Below are 15,619 nucleotides of genomic sequence, written 5' to 3'. Positions count from 1 at the left end.
TCTCCAAAGGCGTATCAGCGTCGAGGCTGTCGCGCAATCGCAGCCAATTATTTCCCCCTCGAACTGCGGATTTCACAGCTGGGTCGAGGACAGCAGGCGCGCCAACAACGCCGACAAATGACAGTGGAGCTCGTCAGCCGCTGGCCGTCACCGAGCGGCGAAGGATGCAGGGACGAAGCTGCTCGAGAGGCGCGATGGATTATCCGCGACGGTCGGCCGAGCGTCGCGATGGTAGACGACGAGTGACGACGGCAATGAAGAAGCGAATTTGAGGTGTTTGGTGTTGGTGGAGATGGTGGGAAGGGGGAAGGGAAAAAGGTGAAAAGGTGAAAAGGAAAGAAAGTGATGGAGGAAGCAAAAAGGCTGCTGCCGGGGATGATGGGATTAGTGGAGCTCTCTCAGCGACTGTTTCTATGGGCTGCACGGCCAGCGGGCACCGGGCCCTCTCGCATGGGGCATGGGCTTGTTGGAGCATGGAGCATGGAGCATGGAGCATGGGGGCAATGGTCTGTGTGTGGGCTCCTTGGGGCTGCAGTCCGCCCATGGTGTATATGTGGGGCGCTGAGTCCCAAAAGCAGCCGGCTGGGTGGGTGCAGGGGGCATGAAGCAGGGGCCTGTGGTAATTCTTAGCGCGTGTCTCAGCTGTGGAGGGGGCGTGTCCGGGAACTTCAGAACATTCAAGGGCGGCAAGGCGGCCGAGGGTGTCGAAACGAGACTGTCGACTCTGGGCATGATTCTATCTTGTCCGGGGACGGTGATCTAAGCTGGGGAGTAGGGGGGGCGTTTGCTTGCACCAGACATTTGTGCGTCTTGCGCGTGGGAGGCGTCAACTGGTGTGTTGGGAACTTTCACAACGCCAGACTCTCACAATGTGAGTGCATTTGGTTGTTTGATGAATGTCAAGTCACGTCACGTCAAGTCAGCATTTGAACCATCGAAGCTCAAGATTACCTAAGAAAGTGAGCACCTACTTACCTTAGCACTTCAGGAGGCTGCGATTTCGTCCAGATCCAGCTTCGAGTGATTGAGAGCCGCTCCAAACTGTCCAAGTTCACCGAGGTGTGACTGACTTCAACATGGTGTACGTACCTCCGTATTAGAGTTAAAGGGAGCTGGCTGGGGCCAAACAAAAAAAAAATTGACTGTCGCAGCTCGGCCCTTGAAGACGCCACATGTGCACCAGGCCTGAACGACGGAGGCTGACTGGTGCCACACCTAGAAGCACTGTGGCTATCTGGAGGACGGGATTGAGCCAGACTGGACTTGAACTACTCCGTACATCGTAAACCCAACGTTTTGAGACCAGTCGACAGGGACGGACAGGGGTACCTTCGATCACTTTCTGGTTGGTTTCAAGGTTCCTGTTAGTTGGGACATGCTGCGTGGTCCATATGATGTCTCCCAAATAGGTCTGGTATTGACCCATCGACTTTAGGAAGCCAACATTGAAGCCAACATTGAAGTTTGCTTGTGGGGGCGGGCAACTTGAAGAGCCTCCAACTGCACAACGCCCCCGATGAGCCGCCAGCCGTGGCGCCGTCGAGTGAAGCTTCCCACCGCCTAGGTACCTTGATACCAGCAGGCTGGGCATGGAACTCTTCAAGGTTCGTCGCTCATTTTTACCCAGGTATGGAGTACTTAATAAGTACCTAGTAAAACTGTTTGCATGTGTGCTCCTCCTGGCGAGGCATGTTGCTGTTGAAGACTGGATTGCATGTACTCTGTACTTCGTACTTCAAATACAAACTTAGAAGGCATGGAGCATGACATCCTAGCTTGCTATCAACGAGGCGGGTTGTCTTGAGTTTTGTTTTCGATTCTTTGATGTACTAGGTAAATTAATGATTCCACTCCTGCTAGTTTGCATTATGGGGTCAATGTTCTGATAGCGGGAGGATGGGTTAAACCTTCACAGTGGTACCATAAAGGATATCGAGGTGTAGCATGGCTGTCAGTTCAATTACATTCATTTTCAGTATCCGGGTACCTATCTACCCAGGTATCTACTAGGTAGTAAAGTAGATAGGTACTTGGATGTAGGTTAAAAACTGGGCACTCGAATTCTGCACCAGGAGATGTGGATAAGCCATGGCACACGCTCCTCGTCACTCATCACGGTGCCACGTTGAATCACTATTGAAAAAGCCAGGATAGCAAGTCAGGTTCACCAGGCATGTTCTGATGTCAGTCAATACCATAATGCGCGAACGTGGGTATGTCGCCAGACCAGACACGATCAAAGAAAACGTCGAGTCGAGTCTGTGCTCATCTAACCTTGCGTTTCTCCCACTCCGCTCCGGTTTCCGATGCGTGCACACTGAAAAGCTTCGACATCGTCGAAAAAGTCATCAAATGTCTGGTAATGCGCCGTGTTGGCTTGTCCCCTCAGTGTTGTCTGGTCTGGTCTGGTCTGGGCTGGTCTGGTGGTTTTCGTTGGCTCTCGGTGGTCTGCACCAGACCAGTCAAGTGCATGCATGCATTTGATGTGTCGACAGAGACCAGTTAATTGATGGAGTCTGATGATGGGCAAGCCCCAGGCAACTAGAACATTGGAGCACACATGCATGCATCAGAACCGCTGGAACCTGGCCTGGTTCCATCATCCCTGTTGCCCATCGTCATCCCTGTAGGCTGATGACTGGATGTTTGCTCAAGTCAAGTGGTCGATGGGCTCTTGTCAAAGCTGGGTCCATGTTGCATGTCCATTTAATGTCAAGTTCCAAAACCCCTATGCAGCACCCTGCAAAAAGTGGCCACATTTGCGCTTGGAACTATTGAGTCATCACTCCATATTTTACGTACCGATGAATGCACACATGCCTTCTTCCGATAGCCTGATACAAAGACATGCTAAATTTATACGTTTTCAGCATTGTGGCTTTTTCAATCCATTTGGTGTCTGCCAGATGTAATTTCCTGTGTTGGAAGCCAACCAGCCATTGCGTCAATTGGGACTTGACAGTCGGGCTACCAATTATTGATATTTGTTCATGAGGTTTTGCTAAAGTATCCAGCCTCGGCAAAGCGTCCTCGATTGACTGATTGTACTTAAGTATGTATGGCAGCAGTGCATGGTCATACGCACTTAATGCACCAGCTCGACTCAAGTGCCAACGGTGAATATCAAGGTAGTTCAAGCATGTAGAGATACCTTCCGTGGTAAATACAGCCCCGAGGAAAGATTCGCCACCTATTGAGTGCATTCAATGATATGACCTCATTGCCTAGCGCCTGGCGCACTCGGACTTGGTCTGACCACATGTGCAGACATTTAAGGCCACGGCATGTGCCTTACCACTGCAAAGCAGATACCAACTGCTAGCGCCAGACTGTTGTTGTTTGTCCATGTTAACATATGTTGAAAGGCTACATACTAGGTATGCAGATACTAAATCGTTGCTGGTTGTGAGCGCACGAACCACACAGAGAGAGCATGTCAAGTTTGGCAAGGCAAATATGGAGTAAAAGCTTGCCACTAGTAATGGAGCTCGAAAAGTGCTAGGCTGGAAAAGGCCGACCCCAATCCACCACCGTGCCACCATCACAGTCAAGGGTGCCAGACATGTGGGGGCTGATGGTCCATCAATTGATGTCTGGTGGGTCCTTCCCGGCTGCATGTTGCTCCCTGTACTGTATGTACCTAGGTACTCAGCACAGCACTCTGTCCAATTGAACCAGCCCGGCCATCTTGTCCACACTACCTACCGAGTAGGTAGGAAGTTGTCACGACTTGTCTGAGGTTGCAGGTCAATGTTGTGTCAATGTCTTGTCTGGTTCAAAGCAATCAACGCCTCGTGCATCACCGCCAGTGGCGTGCAGGGCTACCAAAAGAAGAGCAATGTTGTTTGCCATCGTTTCCCTTCTCATACGTTTCTTTTACTTTCCCCTTGGGCCGGCCACGTCAACATTGAAATGCGGTTCTCCATCCTGCTTGTTTGTTGCATGCCATCTCATTTCATCGATTCTCCCTGTCCATCTTGCTGACCGTCAATGGGCGGTGCGCTGCTGAATACCTAGGTAGTCGACCATCTTGACCTTTCCATGGCCAAAAACCATGGTCTTGATGGTACAAACTGTTACTAAGCTGCAGCCGAGCCAAGCAACATTGTCAAGAGGTGCATAATGTCCCGCGGCCAAATTTCACAACTTGTACCACCTCAATATCCGTCCATTATTCACCGGAACTAGCTTTAAATATGCGTGCTGATGTGCATCAACGCCGAGAACCATATATACATGTAGTGACTGCCCATGAGGTTGTCGGGATTCTGGCAAACATCACACAGTTGTAGTCCTCCAAAGTACCTTGTCCTGTAGGTGGATGGGTGAGCGCATTGCTGCCCGGTCGAGTCCCTGGAAACTGAGGGCGCTACTCCGTAAGCGTCGCTGGGTATGTGAACATTTTCATGTTCTTTCAATTTGGGTACTTTGCAACCAAGGTCTCGATATCTGTCGGGACATCGCGGCCACTTGGTCTGAGAGGTTGTGATGTTGTGTATCAGTCTGAGAGCTACCACGGCCTCAGATGAACTTAAACACCCCTCCACAGCGTCATTCTATGTCTTACATAGTGAGTCAAGCGTCGAGATTTGATTCCGCAACCAACCGGCATGGCGTGTCTCGTCTCAGCCAGTTAGTTGACCAGTACATGTAGGGGACGGGACCCTCCCACGAGTCCGCAGCTCCATACATGGATGTTGAATCCATCCGATGTAAAAACAGTGAATATACACTTTCTTCAATTGATACTTTACTTACGTAGGTATGCCATAGAACGGCAGCTGGCATGAGTTCGCTCTGATGACATTGATGCATAAGCTTAAGATCTACGTACTGTCGCGGGTGCAGAGTACACCCGCAGGCTGATTGTCCTGCAGAATCAGACCAGACTACCTCGCACCCCTGGTGTATCTAGATATGTAGGCGTTTATCTCTCCGTTTTTGTGTCATTGTGAGTCTCTGCTACTTTATGTCGCATGTAATTTCAGCTGCCGTGGCTTGGTGCTCTGTGACTCCATGTCCCATCTTTGGCGATCTCACGGGAAGCTTGCCAACCAGACCTTTCCCATTCGGTGGTGTCACATCACAGGTCAATCTGTTTTGTGCCCTTAGGTCCAACTTGCGGTCCAGGCCAAGCCCATAAGGCGATGGTCTTTGTATTCAATTTTTTCTCCAATATGGTGTGCATCATGATACGGCGGTTGTCCGACGTCTGCAGCGGCGAGGTTGTTGACTCTGACACTGGACCTTGGTGGTGGCAATGGTTCATGGTTGGCGCGCCGAGGGCCACGGAGAAAAGAGAACATTGAAGCGTAATATCTTACTTGAACATCAGTTTGGGCAACATGGGCTGAAGGTTGATCTCACAAAACAACACCAAGTCATGGGATATTTGATCGTCGAGTTCGAGCTTGACATGCCTTGGTAGCCACCTTACCCTGTACTGGAGGCTCAGTTTGGACAATGAAGGGTGTCAGCTTCAATGTTTATTAGAACACCAGACATCTGGGCAAACCGTTACTCCGTACAAGCCTGGTACTTGAGGAAGGTGCATGTGGCAAGATGGGGTTCAGGGACCCGCCTGTCGTATTCGCGTTCTAGCAGCCGTAGTACCTCCGCGGTCTGGTAGCGGCATGAAAATGTTTATCAATCGCGAAGTCCGTTCGGAGATCGTCACCGGTCCAGTCCTTTATTGCCCGAAGTGCCCACATGCAGTCAAATTCGTGGTTGCCGCCACTCTACCGTCCTGCAGGAGCGCAAGATTTGATTGAAGCAGCAGCCTCACGACTAGATGGATCACGGAACGCTCGGCCACTAAACTCTGTGGGCGAGGAGGGAAGGCACCGAGAAAACCAGGGCACTTGAATAAAGTAGTCTCAACTCCGTACTTTTACCTGTTTGCCCAAGGAGGCATGGAGCTCCCCAACAAGGGTGCTTAAGTAACTTGGGTACGTGGTATTGGGTACTGTGACCCTATCACTGATTGCACGCATCGGCATCCGGCCGGTTCCTCATCATGCCACCTGGCCCCATAAACTTCGAGACTGGGTGGGAGTGGTCGGAAGACCGTAAACCCGGAATACCCCTGAGACCAGACAGCCTCGACATTGATACTGCGAGGGACACTCCTTGAGTATGGGTGTTATTACACAGCATGAGCTACAGACGCAGCCGTGGTCAGGGTTTGAAGGATATCGAGCTGCCTTTCTTACGTTATTCCCCCACGCTGAGGCCAGCCATGCGCACAGACAGTTCAATGTTAGCCTGATGATAAGTTGTCTGGTTTGCTCTCAACTACCTAGGTAGGTGCTAAGCCGACATGGACTGCTCAAGAGTCAAGTGCTACTGTACCAGACCTTGATTTTGCGTGATCAGTAGACATGGACTTTTGATCAGTAACGCTTCGATATTAGTTTCTACTACCCACCTGAGAAGATACTCAGCATGTGTTTCGTAACAGCTGTCAGCACGGTCTGCTTAATGTCAATTGAAGTCTGGTCTGGTGTGAAAACGAAGGTGTTTAGCGCCAACACTGAAATAATTGACACACATGTAGACACCTGCGCTTATGTGGCCAGCTCTAAACGCACTGTCACCTCAATCACCAGTCACAGTACGGAGTACCGGACCACGATCTGCGTATATGTATCAATATCTGCGGACATGGAGCACGTACTTGGAGCACTAGCAGCATTGAAGTTGGATGTGGGTTCAGTCAATTCTAATGACATTTGAAGTTGCCACACATGCAGCCAAGTTGAGCGACAGTGACAGTGTCAGGATTGCACAGTCTGCGTCCAGTTCCATGTGTCTCCATGTCATCCCTGATGCCCCATCTTTCCTCGCATCGGCGTCTAAACTCCGAGCACCTAATTTTTTTAGTCGTCTGGTGGAATTGGTCCACCACAAGGGGCTTTTGTCCCTGGAAATAAAAGTTCCCAGTTCCCTCTCATTGTTCATACACCACACTGACGATTGACAACACACATTGATGGGCACTTTGGTGTGACTACAAGTATTGACATGATTGCCGCCCTCAAGAACAACATTATTTCGATTTGAAAACCCCCCGGGCTCCGAGACCAGTATTTCTTCACGACCGGTCCTACGAACCACCCCCCGAAGCATTGCTCAGTGAGCGTCTTGGTCGATTTTGCATCATCCATCCCTCCAAATCGCCGTCGCAATGGATATCGTGCTCGAACTCACCGATACCTTCATTGCCGACTACGCCTACGCGTACCTATACCCATTCCGACCCGACTTATACGACTTCCCTCATGGAACTCCTGGCAATGCATCTGCACAGGCTTTTTCGTCGTGGAGTTACAAGCCCGCGACACAGTTCTTGCAAGTCCAGCCATCTCGGGCAGCCTACATGAGCTCGTTGCCTCGCGACAACCCCTATCGTCAGCTGGCAACACTCTTCTTCATTACCTGGTAAGATTTCGATATCTCAGCCCCTCGGTTGCTCTTCGCTATTGTGCTGCTATTGAGCAAGACGTGAGAATTCGTTCTCAGGCTAACTTGAAGCTCCCTCGATGCAGGTTCTTCGGCATTCTTGTGTATTTCATCTTTGCCACTATGTCATACTACCTCATTTTCGATAAGCGCACTCTGAACCACCCAAAGTTTATCAAGAACCAAATATGGCTCGAGATAAAGCAGGCCAACAAGTCAATGCCGTTCATGGCCGTATGCACTGCGCCCCTATTCCTTCTCGAGGTCCGAGGCTTCGGAAATCTATACGATACCACGGAAGAAGGACCTGGATTATGGTACAACATTGTCCAGTTCCCTCTGTTCCTACTCTTCACCGATTTCTGTATTTACTGGATCCACCGATACCTTCATCATCCCCTCGTATATAAGCATCTGCATAAACCTCACCACAAGTGGATTATGCCCACGCCCTACGCGAGCCATGCTTTCCATCCGCTCGACGGTTTCGCACAGTCGCTCCCGTATCACATCTTTCCATTCATCTTCCCTCTCCAGAAAGTCGCCTACGTTGTGCTCTTCGTTTTTGTCAACTTCTGGTCCATTCTCATTCATGATGGAGAATACTTGACCAACAACCCCATAGTCAATGGCGCCGCTTGCCACTCTCTACACCACTCTCGCTTCGAGGTCAACTACGGGCAGTTCTTCACTGCGTTTGATCGCCTTGGTGGTACCTATCGCATGCCCGAGGCCTGGATGTTTGAGAGGGAGAAGAAGATGTCAGAGAAACAATGGAAGAAGGAATCCGAGACTGTGGACGAATTCGTCAAGGAAATTGAGGGTGACGACGAGCGCACATATGGCCCAGATCGAGCTGAAGCCAAGAAAACCAAATAAATAACAGCCATTACGACTGCCTACCGACAGCTACTGGCCGGCATCATTGCACTGTTTAATATAAAGGCCTACTGGCCCCGCTCATTCGTTTGAAATAAACCACATGGCATGATACGAAAATAAGCATCAAACGTTTCACCAGCTGGGAATAGCTGGGCAGCACCAAGGAGGAAATTCAAATTGTACATAGTATTGCATTTCTTCACCCTTGCGAATATCGTTTAGCATCGTTCTAATGTAGAGGGCTGTGGTGGCATCTGGAATACGGCTTTGAACGCTTTTTCTCTTGAGTGACTTTGTATATTGCTATAATTCGAGATGAACAAACGTATGGCCTTTTGCCTGCATCATTTATATACCTAATATGAATCCCTAAACTCCCCTGCGAACCGGTTCAAAATGATCAAACAACTTAGCAAAGAGTTTGTGAGGATGTGAAATAAGCGATTCACAGAGAAAACCAAAAACCAGAAGACATGTGTGCTACGCTCGGCGAAAGGGGAGTATAGTACAGCTAGGAAGAAGGCGTGCTAAAGACAAAGACACACGATAAAGGGACAGCCGTGTCAGAAAATGAAGAACAAGTAGAAGATGAAAGAATAGAGAGAGAATCTCGGGATAGTTAGAGGGCAGTTTAAACCAAAATATAGAAACTGCGAGGGGGCGTCAACCGCCAATCATCGAGGGAACTTAGAGAGCTCATGTTTCCGCAATTGCTGGTACACACAACCAACAGAGAGCATCAAGAAAAGCTGACAAACTTGGGATCCCTTGGTCGCCCATCAGGGCCTATCCCGTTCGCTTTAAATCGGTTCTCCATGTAAGCTTTACGAGCTTGATCAAACGTCATCCTCTTCCTCTTCATGATTTTTAGAACTTCGGCTTTGCTTGCATCGTCAAGCCCGGCACGACTGTCTCCTGATTCCATATTGCCAGTGAGATCAAAGTTGCTGCTCGAAAGGCCGGCCTCAATATCGCCAGCGAAACTGCCGGGCAGTCGAGAGTAGATGTAGCCTGCGCCAGGCAGGCGAATTTCAGGAACGAGGTGCCGCCAATGAGACCGTGTCAGGAACAATGCAGTGGCTACCACAATGAAGAAGACGGAAACACTGAACAGAACGTATGCCATCATGGGGACTGATGACTGATATGTCCACAATTATCAAGAGTACTGCAGATTGATGTCGAAGCGACGATTCGGAGACTTTCGTGACGCAGCGGATAGGTCGGAGTGAGCAGAAACGAACGAATGGAGACCAAGGCGCTTTCTTGACTGCCGGCTCTTCAGTCGTGATGCAGAGATAGTAATGTTGTCATGGCAGGCGGATGTACGTCGCCTTGTGGTGTCTCTAAGGCGATGAAGCCAATAGTCTGGTAAAGTGTCTGGTCGTGCTCGCCGCGATGTTGGAGGTCGTCTGGAAGGGCTGAGCATTTGGTTCGGACCCAGTCAGGCGGCACATCTGACTGAATGCGCCTTGCGCCACAGGCTGAATGCGCAATCGGTCTTTGGAACATGTCTCTCTCCCTCAACTCGGCGCATACGGGAGGACGTGGACCTCCTGCTTACCAGCCACAGGGCGCCACATTCAATCAGAGTCCATAGTAGGCACAAGACAAGGACGGAGCATGCGCGCTAAACCATAATGCGGCAGTTAAGCGAGCCCACACATTGAGAATACCTCGCCAATTTCGAGGTCACCAACGACTTGAGAGTTGCGAGATACCTTGTTACGTCGTCGCAAATCACCGAATTCGTCGCAATGGCTACCCCCGCGCTTTCCAACATGTCCTCGGACCTGGTCTGGGAGATTGTCCGTAAGTTTCTGTGAAGAAAGTTGATCTTCTGGGGCGGTGGAAATTGGCACTCTAACATTATCCGGACTCGTAGGAAACAACAACTGCTTCCTCTCCAAGAGCAACCGCAATGGCGGCGTCCAGTTCTCCCACGACCCTCTGAACCTTACCAACAAGAACAGCCGAAAGGTATAGAATGCAGCAGCCGTTGATACAAGAAGGCAGTTTGAGAATCCGAGAGCCAATGCTAACTTCTACGGAAATAGCACGCTGGGTTCGTCAACAGCAAGGTACATTTCCCTCGAACACAGACCACGAGAGTTGCGATAATTTTCAAAGATGCTACCTTTTCAAACGATTCAAACGAGCGCAGATACTAACTGTGGATAATGGCAGGCCGTTGGTATCGTTCCCAACGAGAAGGGAGGCGTTACTGTCATCAGCAAGAAGACCACTGATGCCACCAAGCCCGCTAAGGCTTTCGTCCAGACCACCCACGGCGGCAACAAGACCAGCCGAAAGTGAGTTCAAGTCTGCTGAAAGGGAGAAACCACGGCAGCCAGTTCTGCAGATCGGTTGTGGCTAACTAGGCATCAAATTAGAACCTACAAGGCTGTTGCCAACTTGACCGCCAACTACCGTAGCGACCTCCGATCTGCCGCCGTCGAGCGTGTTTCTGCTATTCGCCGAGCCCAGCGCCCGGTCAAGGCGGAACCCGAGCCTAAGCTTCGAGGAAACAAGGCCAAGAAGGCCGAGGAGTCATCCTAAGCATGGAAAACGGCATGACGGGTCGACTTGAATGAGGATGTAAAGAAGCTCATGGACGTTCTAATAGCTGAATACTATTAGCGCGACAATAATGACCGTGGATTATCTCATCGTACGGTGGCAAAACGACATCTGATAGGAGTCCTTGGTCGGTGACCCGAAACAGGCGTTTCGAGTCGCAAAACCCCTATACTTGTCCATTTTAGTAACCAAACTCACTTGAGGTCAAGGAATTGGAAAAGTTACTCTCAACCAATCCCAAAATGTTCTGTCTGGCACTGCAAGTGATGTGAGGTACCCGTGCGCACTTGCTACTGATGTCGTAAAGCAGCCACGTTGGTGAATAGTAAAGCCGAAAATAGAACATGATCATACGGGCTGGATGGAGATTCGGCCACCTCCAACTGAAACCGCGGCAAAGAATGTTGAGAAACACCCAGGAACTGGCCAAAGCGCCGACTTGATCTACTCAACCAATGCTACTCGGTCCATGTCACTACATTGTAATGGCTTGCCTCAGCAATTCGCAAGGAGTTCTGGGTGCATATTGAGCTGTACAAGTACAAAGGCAAAGTAAAAATGGGACATCAGGTGAGGAAATTGGACCGTCAACGTCAAGAGACAAGTTGCTTTGAAATCCATGTTAGGAGGCGCACTCATCATGATGTTGGTTGCGTGTTGAGTGTTCCTGTGTACAAGGAGGAAGTGCATGAGCCCAAGGTTGTGTTGTACGGAGTAACATCAAAGCCCGCCAAGAAGACTGACTCTCTGCATTTTGCGCCATTTACCAGCAACCTTGAGTGAAAAACAAAAAACAATGAAAACAATGACTGAGCTGACTGAAAGAACAAGGTAAGGCAGGGTGACGGATTCGGCTCGGGAAGAAGCGCCTCGTGCTCGTGAGGATCCGGGAGGATATGGTTCGGTTATTGCCTCGGATTCAATGCAAATGTTGTCACAAGCTGCCAGGCTGTTTGGGGTCGGGACATGACGGCGGCTCGGAGGGTCCCAACAAGCGGGCGGGACCCTCCTTGAACTGTGATGGATGAATCTACAGCCTCAAACAGGCTTGAGGCCGGCGGAGGGGCAACAGACGGCTAGATGTTTGTTTTCTAAGTTGTTGAAGCTTCAATGTTGCAGCCAGTCTTCAACTTCTAGACGACATCAGAGCCAACTACATGTACCTAGGCGACTGGCAGCACAAGATGCCACGACTTGGCAGCTCACTGACTGGAGGCTCGGCGATTAGTACAGTCTACCTACCTACCTACCTAGGTAGGTATGGAGCAGGTCTGGTACATATGTATTTTTATGTGCAGCAGGTTGACTAGGCCGCTCCGTGTCTGCCGCTCCAGTCTGCAGCATGTAACAAATGTGTTGACACTTCATGTTTGGCCAAGTCTGGTCGCATTCGCTGTCGTCGGCATCTCAGGCACATGGGCTATGCCCACCCACGCACCTGGCTGGTCTGACTAGCTGTTCCATCCTATCATTTGCAGTGCCATGATTGGTGTCCGAGCTGCCCCTCATCGGAGCCCCTCGTTGCGAGCACTCCTGGGTTCTGTCCTGGTTGTACAGAAAGCTCCGCGCCATTTCCTCGTGAAATTTCCCCATTGTACTTCTTCCGTTCTTTCAACCCTCCATTCTCACCAAACTTGACTTTCTGCTCTTCATTCCGTGGAAAAAGATTCTAATTTTCGGTATTCCTCGTCGATTCTACTCATAAACCTTTTAAACACACAAACAACCCCAGTCATCATGGTCAAAGCTGGTATGCCAATGCCCCTCAACCCCGCATTCTCCAAGACCTTCACAGCAACGAACGTTCCAAGAACAAGATTGCTGTTGATCAATTCATAATGCTGACATTATTTGGCTGATAGTTGTTGCCGGTGCTGCTGGTGGCATTGGACAGGTGAGTCTTTTTGTGCCTGCACCCCGGATCAGAGCAACCAGCTCCTGCTGAGACGCCGTACCTGCTGACTCCTACCTAGCCATTGTCCTTGCTTCTGAAGGCTAGCCCCCTTATTGATGAGCTGGCTCTCTACGATGTTGTCAATACTCCCGGTGTCGCTGCCGATCTTTCTCACATCTCGTCACCTGCGGTAAGCTCTCTTGATGAGAATTGATTGGGCACTATCTAGCTGGCCGAGTTCATCAAACCACAGAAAGCTGACTTAAATCGTGTCTCTTGCATATCAGAAAGTTACCGGTCATCTGCCCGCCAATGATGGCGCTAGGGCTGCGTTGAAGGATGCGGATATCATCATTATCCCAGCCGGAGTTCCTCGTATGGCGTCACCTCTGGCTTCCCATTTTGCAAAATTGATCATGGCTCTTGTGCCTTGATCCCTTACGTGACCGTCTCAACATTGTGATAGCGCTGACGGGTTTCCCACCAATAGGCAAGCCAGGCATGACCCGTGACGATCTTTTCAACATCAATGCTGGGATTGTTAAGGGTTTAATCGAGACCGCCGCCGAGGTTGCCCCCAAGGCTTTCATCTTGGTCATCTCCAACCCGGTGAACTCCACTGTTCCTGTTTCTGCAGAAGTCCTCAAGGCAAAGAATGTGTTCAATCCCCAGCGCCTTTTTGGTGTCACAACCTTGGATATTGTGCGAGCTGAGACGTTTGTTGCTGAGATTGTTGGCCAAAAGGAACCCCAGAAGCTGACCATCCCGGTTGTTGGCGGCCACTCTGGTGAGACCATTGTTCCCCTCTTCAGCAAGGCCAGTCCATCAGTTACCATCCCTGGCGAGCAGTACGATGATCTTGTGAACCGCGTGCAGTTCGGTGGCGACGAGGTCGTGAAGGCCAAGGATGGCCTTGGATCCGCTACTTTGTCAATGGCTTACGCTGGATTCCGGTAGGTTCAGTCACATGTCCCTCTTGTTGGGAAGTATACCTTTAGTTGTTGCTGACTGAATTGAATTAGTTTCGCCGACAAGCTCCTTCGGGCTGTGAAAGGCGAGAAGGGCCTAGTCGAACCCAGCTATGTCTATCTTCCCGGTGTACCCGGAGGTGAAGCCATTGCTAAGGAGACTGGCTGTGACTTCTTCTCTGTGCCTATCGAACTTGGAGTATGCTAACGCGCACCATTGTTGTTGAATATTCGCTTGCTGACCTGTGATGTAGCCCAACGGTGCCGAGAAGGCCACCAACCCTCTGGAGGGCCTCACCGAGAGGGAGAAGGAGCTTTTGGGCAAGGCAGTTGAGGGCCTCAAAGGCAACATTAAGAAGGGCGTTGATTTTGCCCACAACCCTCCCCAAAAGTGAACAACCCCGGAATTCCCCAAAAGAAGTGCTATCTGATTTACGGATGCCTGTCTTGCGAGACATTAGCTATGTGAAACTAGCATAATATACGGATAGGGTCGTCGTTGCTGATGTTAGAATCTTATTCATAGGCTGTGAAGTGCCTTTGCGCCATTTACCCATCCTCCAGAGCGTATCGTCGACCGTCAATAGCGTTTCCAGGGAGCGAACATGGAAGCTAAGCAAGCAAGAGACCCTAGGGAATGGTCCTGTTTGGCGTTGGATTTGACGGCCGAGTGTCGCAAGCATCGCCTTCGAGCAAATGGAAATGCTGGATTGTCTTGGTCGTGGCAAAATTGTTGGTACGAATTAATATATCTTGGTAGCTATGATTTGGAATTGAGTGTTTTGATTTGAAAAACAGCTCCTGGTAGCTCGTTGATTTCGGCTTGAACAGTGGCATTTATCCCCAAGGCTGCCAAAGCACCACGCACAATTCCGCAGGGAAACCAAAGAAACTACAGAAGATCAGTGTCTTGATATGTCAATGCTATGATAGATTCCAAGAACTATTGAACGTACCGGCTGGGCCCGTACGACTGCTTGGCCTCCTGCAACCGTACTCATGCGGGAAAAGGGTCGGAACACATTGTCTGTCAGCACATATACACCCTGAGACACCGACATTAGTAATCCCTCTGCCAATATCTATCAAAGGTTGGGCATACGCGGTGGTTCGTTTTTAGATTGTCGATGTTCTTTCCAAAGACAAGAGACCATAAGTCTTTACAAATAAACTTTATAACATCTAAGGTGTCGTTGAATCGGGGGCGGTCGCGTGAAAACCTGGAGTATAGCTTGGTTAGCAAGCCCAACACTCCACGTCGCATTTTGCACCAGCGAAGCATAATGAACCTTTCTACTAGACCCTGTCCAACCCGATATCCTAGGGATTCCAGCCGAAAGTGCACTGCGTCGAGCTCCTCTTCATCATCTAGCTTCTGGATACCTGAGTTGGAGGTGGGTAAAGCTCCCGACCCTGAGCCAACAACGCGGTGACTATTTGGGAGTGCCTCCGCCACCTGGGAATTTGCTGGTTCTGAAAGACTCTGAGAAGAGTCACGTTCGTTTGTAATACGATATGCAAGAGGAACAAGCTCAATTAATAGAAAGTCGAGACATGACGACGAAAGAAACGTGGCTGTTGGATCTGACGAGTTATAAGGAGGCATCACCGGGTCGAGAGACATAACGGCGGCTTTCGTTTGTCCTTTGATGTGTTGAGATAGACCAGACGAAAATACGGTGTTGTTGCGGAGGTGTGAATATTCAATTGTATACAGAGACTGTGGATGCTGTACACAAAGAGAAGAAAGGGGGGGGGGGGGTTGGTTCAACAACCTTGGGACTCTCTGGTCGATGGAGCGTCAACCTCTCACCACAACTCAGCTGGTAAATGC

General features: G+C 50.1%; 4 protein-coding genes across 4 annotated transcripts; 3 read left to right on the top strand and 1 right to left on the bottom strand.

The window, feature by feature from the left end:
• Positions 1–7,186: 7,186 nt before the first annotated feature.
• Positions 7,187–8,340, top strand: VFPPC_07065 (C-5 sterol desaturase; the record flags this gene model as incomplete). Its single annotated transcript, XM_018285988.1, has 2 exons — positions 7,187–7,440; positions 7,548–8,340. 2 exons carry the CDS (start codon positions 7,187–7,189, stop codon positions 8,338–8,340), a joined length of 1,047 nt encoding a protein of 348 aa, XP_018140000.1.
• Positions 8,341–9,082: 742 nt separating this feature from the next.
• Positions 9,083–9,469, bottom strand: VFPPC_07064 (protein precursor; the record flags this gene model as incomplete). The annotated part of the gene is made up of 1 exon (XM_018285987.1): positions 9,083–9,469. One exon carries the CDS (start codon positions 9,467–9,469, stop codon positions 9,083–9,085), a length of 387 nt encoding a protein of 128 aa, XP_018140001.1.
• Positions 9,470–10,100: 631 nt separating this feature from the next.
• VFPPC_14150 (ribosomal protein L28e) lies at positions 10,101–10,902 on the top strand (the record flags this gene model as incomplete). Its single annotated transcript, XM_018291920.1, has 5 exons — positions 10,101–10,155; positions 10,229–10,323; positions 10,401–10,424; positions 10,531–10,655; positions 10,737–10,902. 5 exons carry the CDS (start codon positions 10,101–10,103, stop codon positions 10,900–10,902), a joined length of 465 nt encoding a protein of 154 aa, XP_018140002.1.
• A 1,758-nt stretch (positions 10,903–12,660) lies between these two features.
• On the top strand, positions 12,661–14,180 carry VFPPC_07063 (malate dehydrogenase, mitochondrial precursor; the record flags this gene model as incomplete). Its single annotated transcript, XM_018285986.1, has 7 exons — positions 12,661–12,673; positions 12,786–12,817; positions 12,897–13,007; positions 13,105–13,192; positions 13,308–13,770; positions 13,840–13,984; positions 14,040–14,180. The coding sequence occupies 7 exons, from the start codon at positions 12,661–12,663 to the stop codon at positions 14,178–14,180; spliced, it is 993 nt and encodes a 330-aa protein (XP_018140003.1).
• Between the last annotated feature and the right edge of the window lie 1,439 nt (positions 14,181–15,619).

This window comes from Pochonia chlamydosporia, chromosome 7 (assembly GCF_001653235.2).
Source record: "Pochonia chlamydosporia 170 chromosome 7, whole genome shotgun sequence".
In the NCBI taxonomy this organism is placed as follows: domain Eukaryota; kingdom Fungi; phylum Ascomycota; class Sordariomycetes; order Hypocreales; family Clavicipitaceae; genus Pochonia; species Pochonia chlamydosporia.
This window is presented reverse-complemented; position numbering and strand designations above follow the sequence as displayed.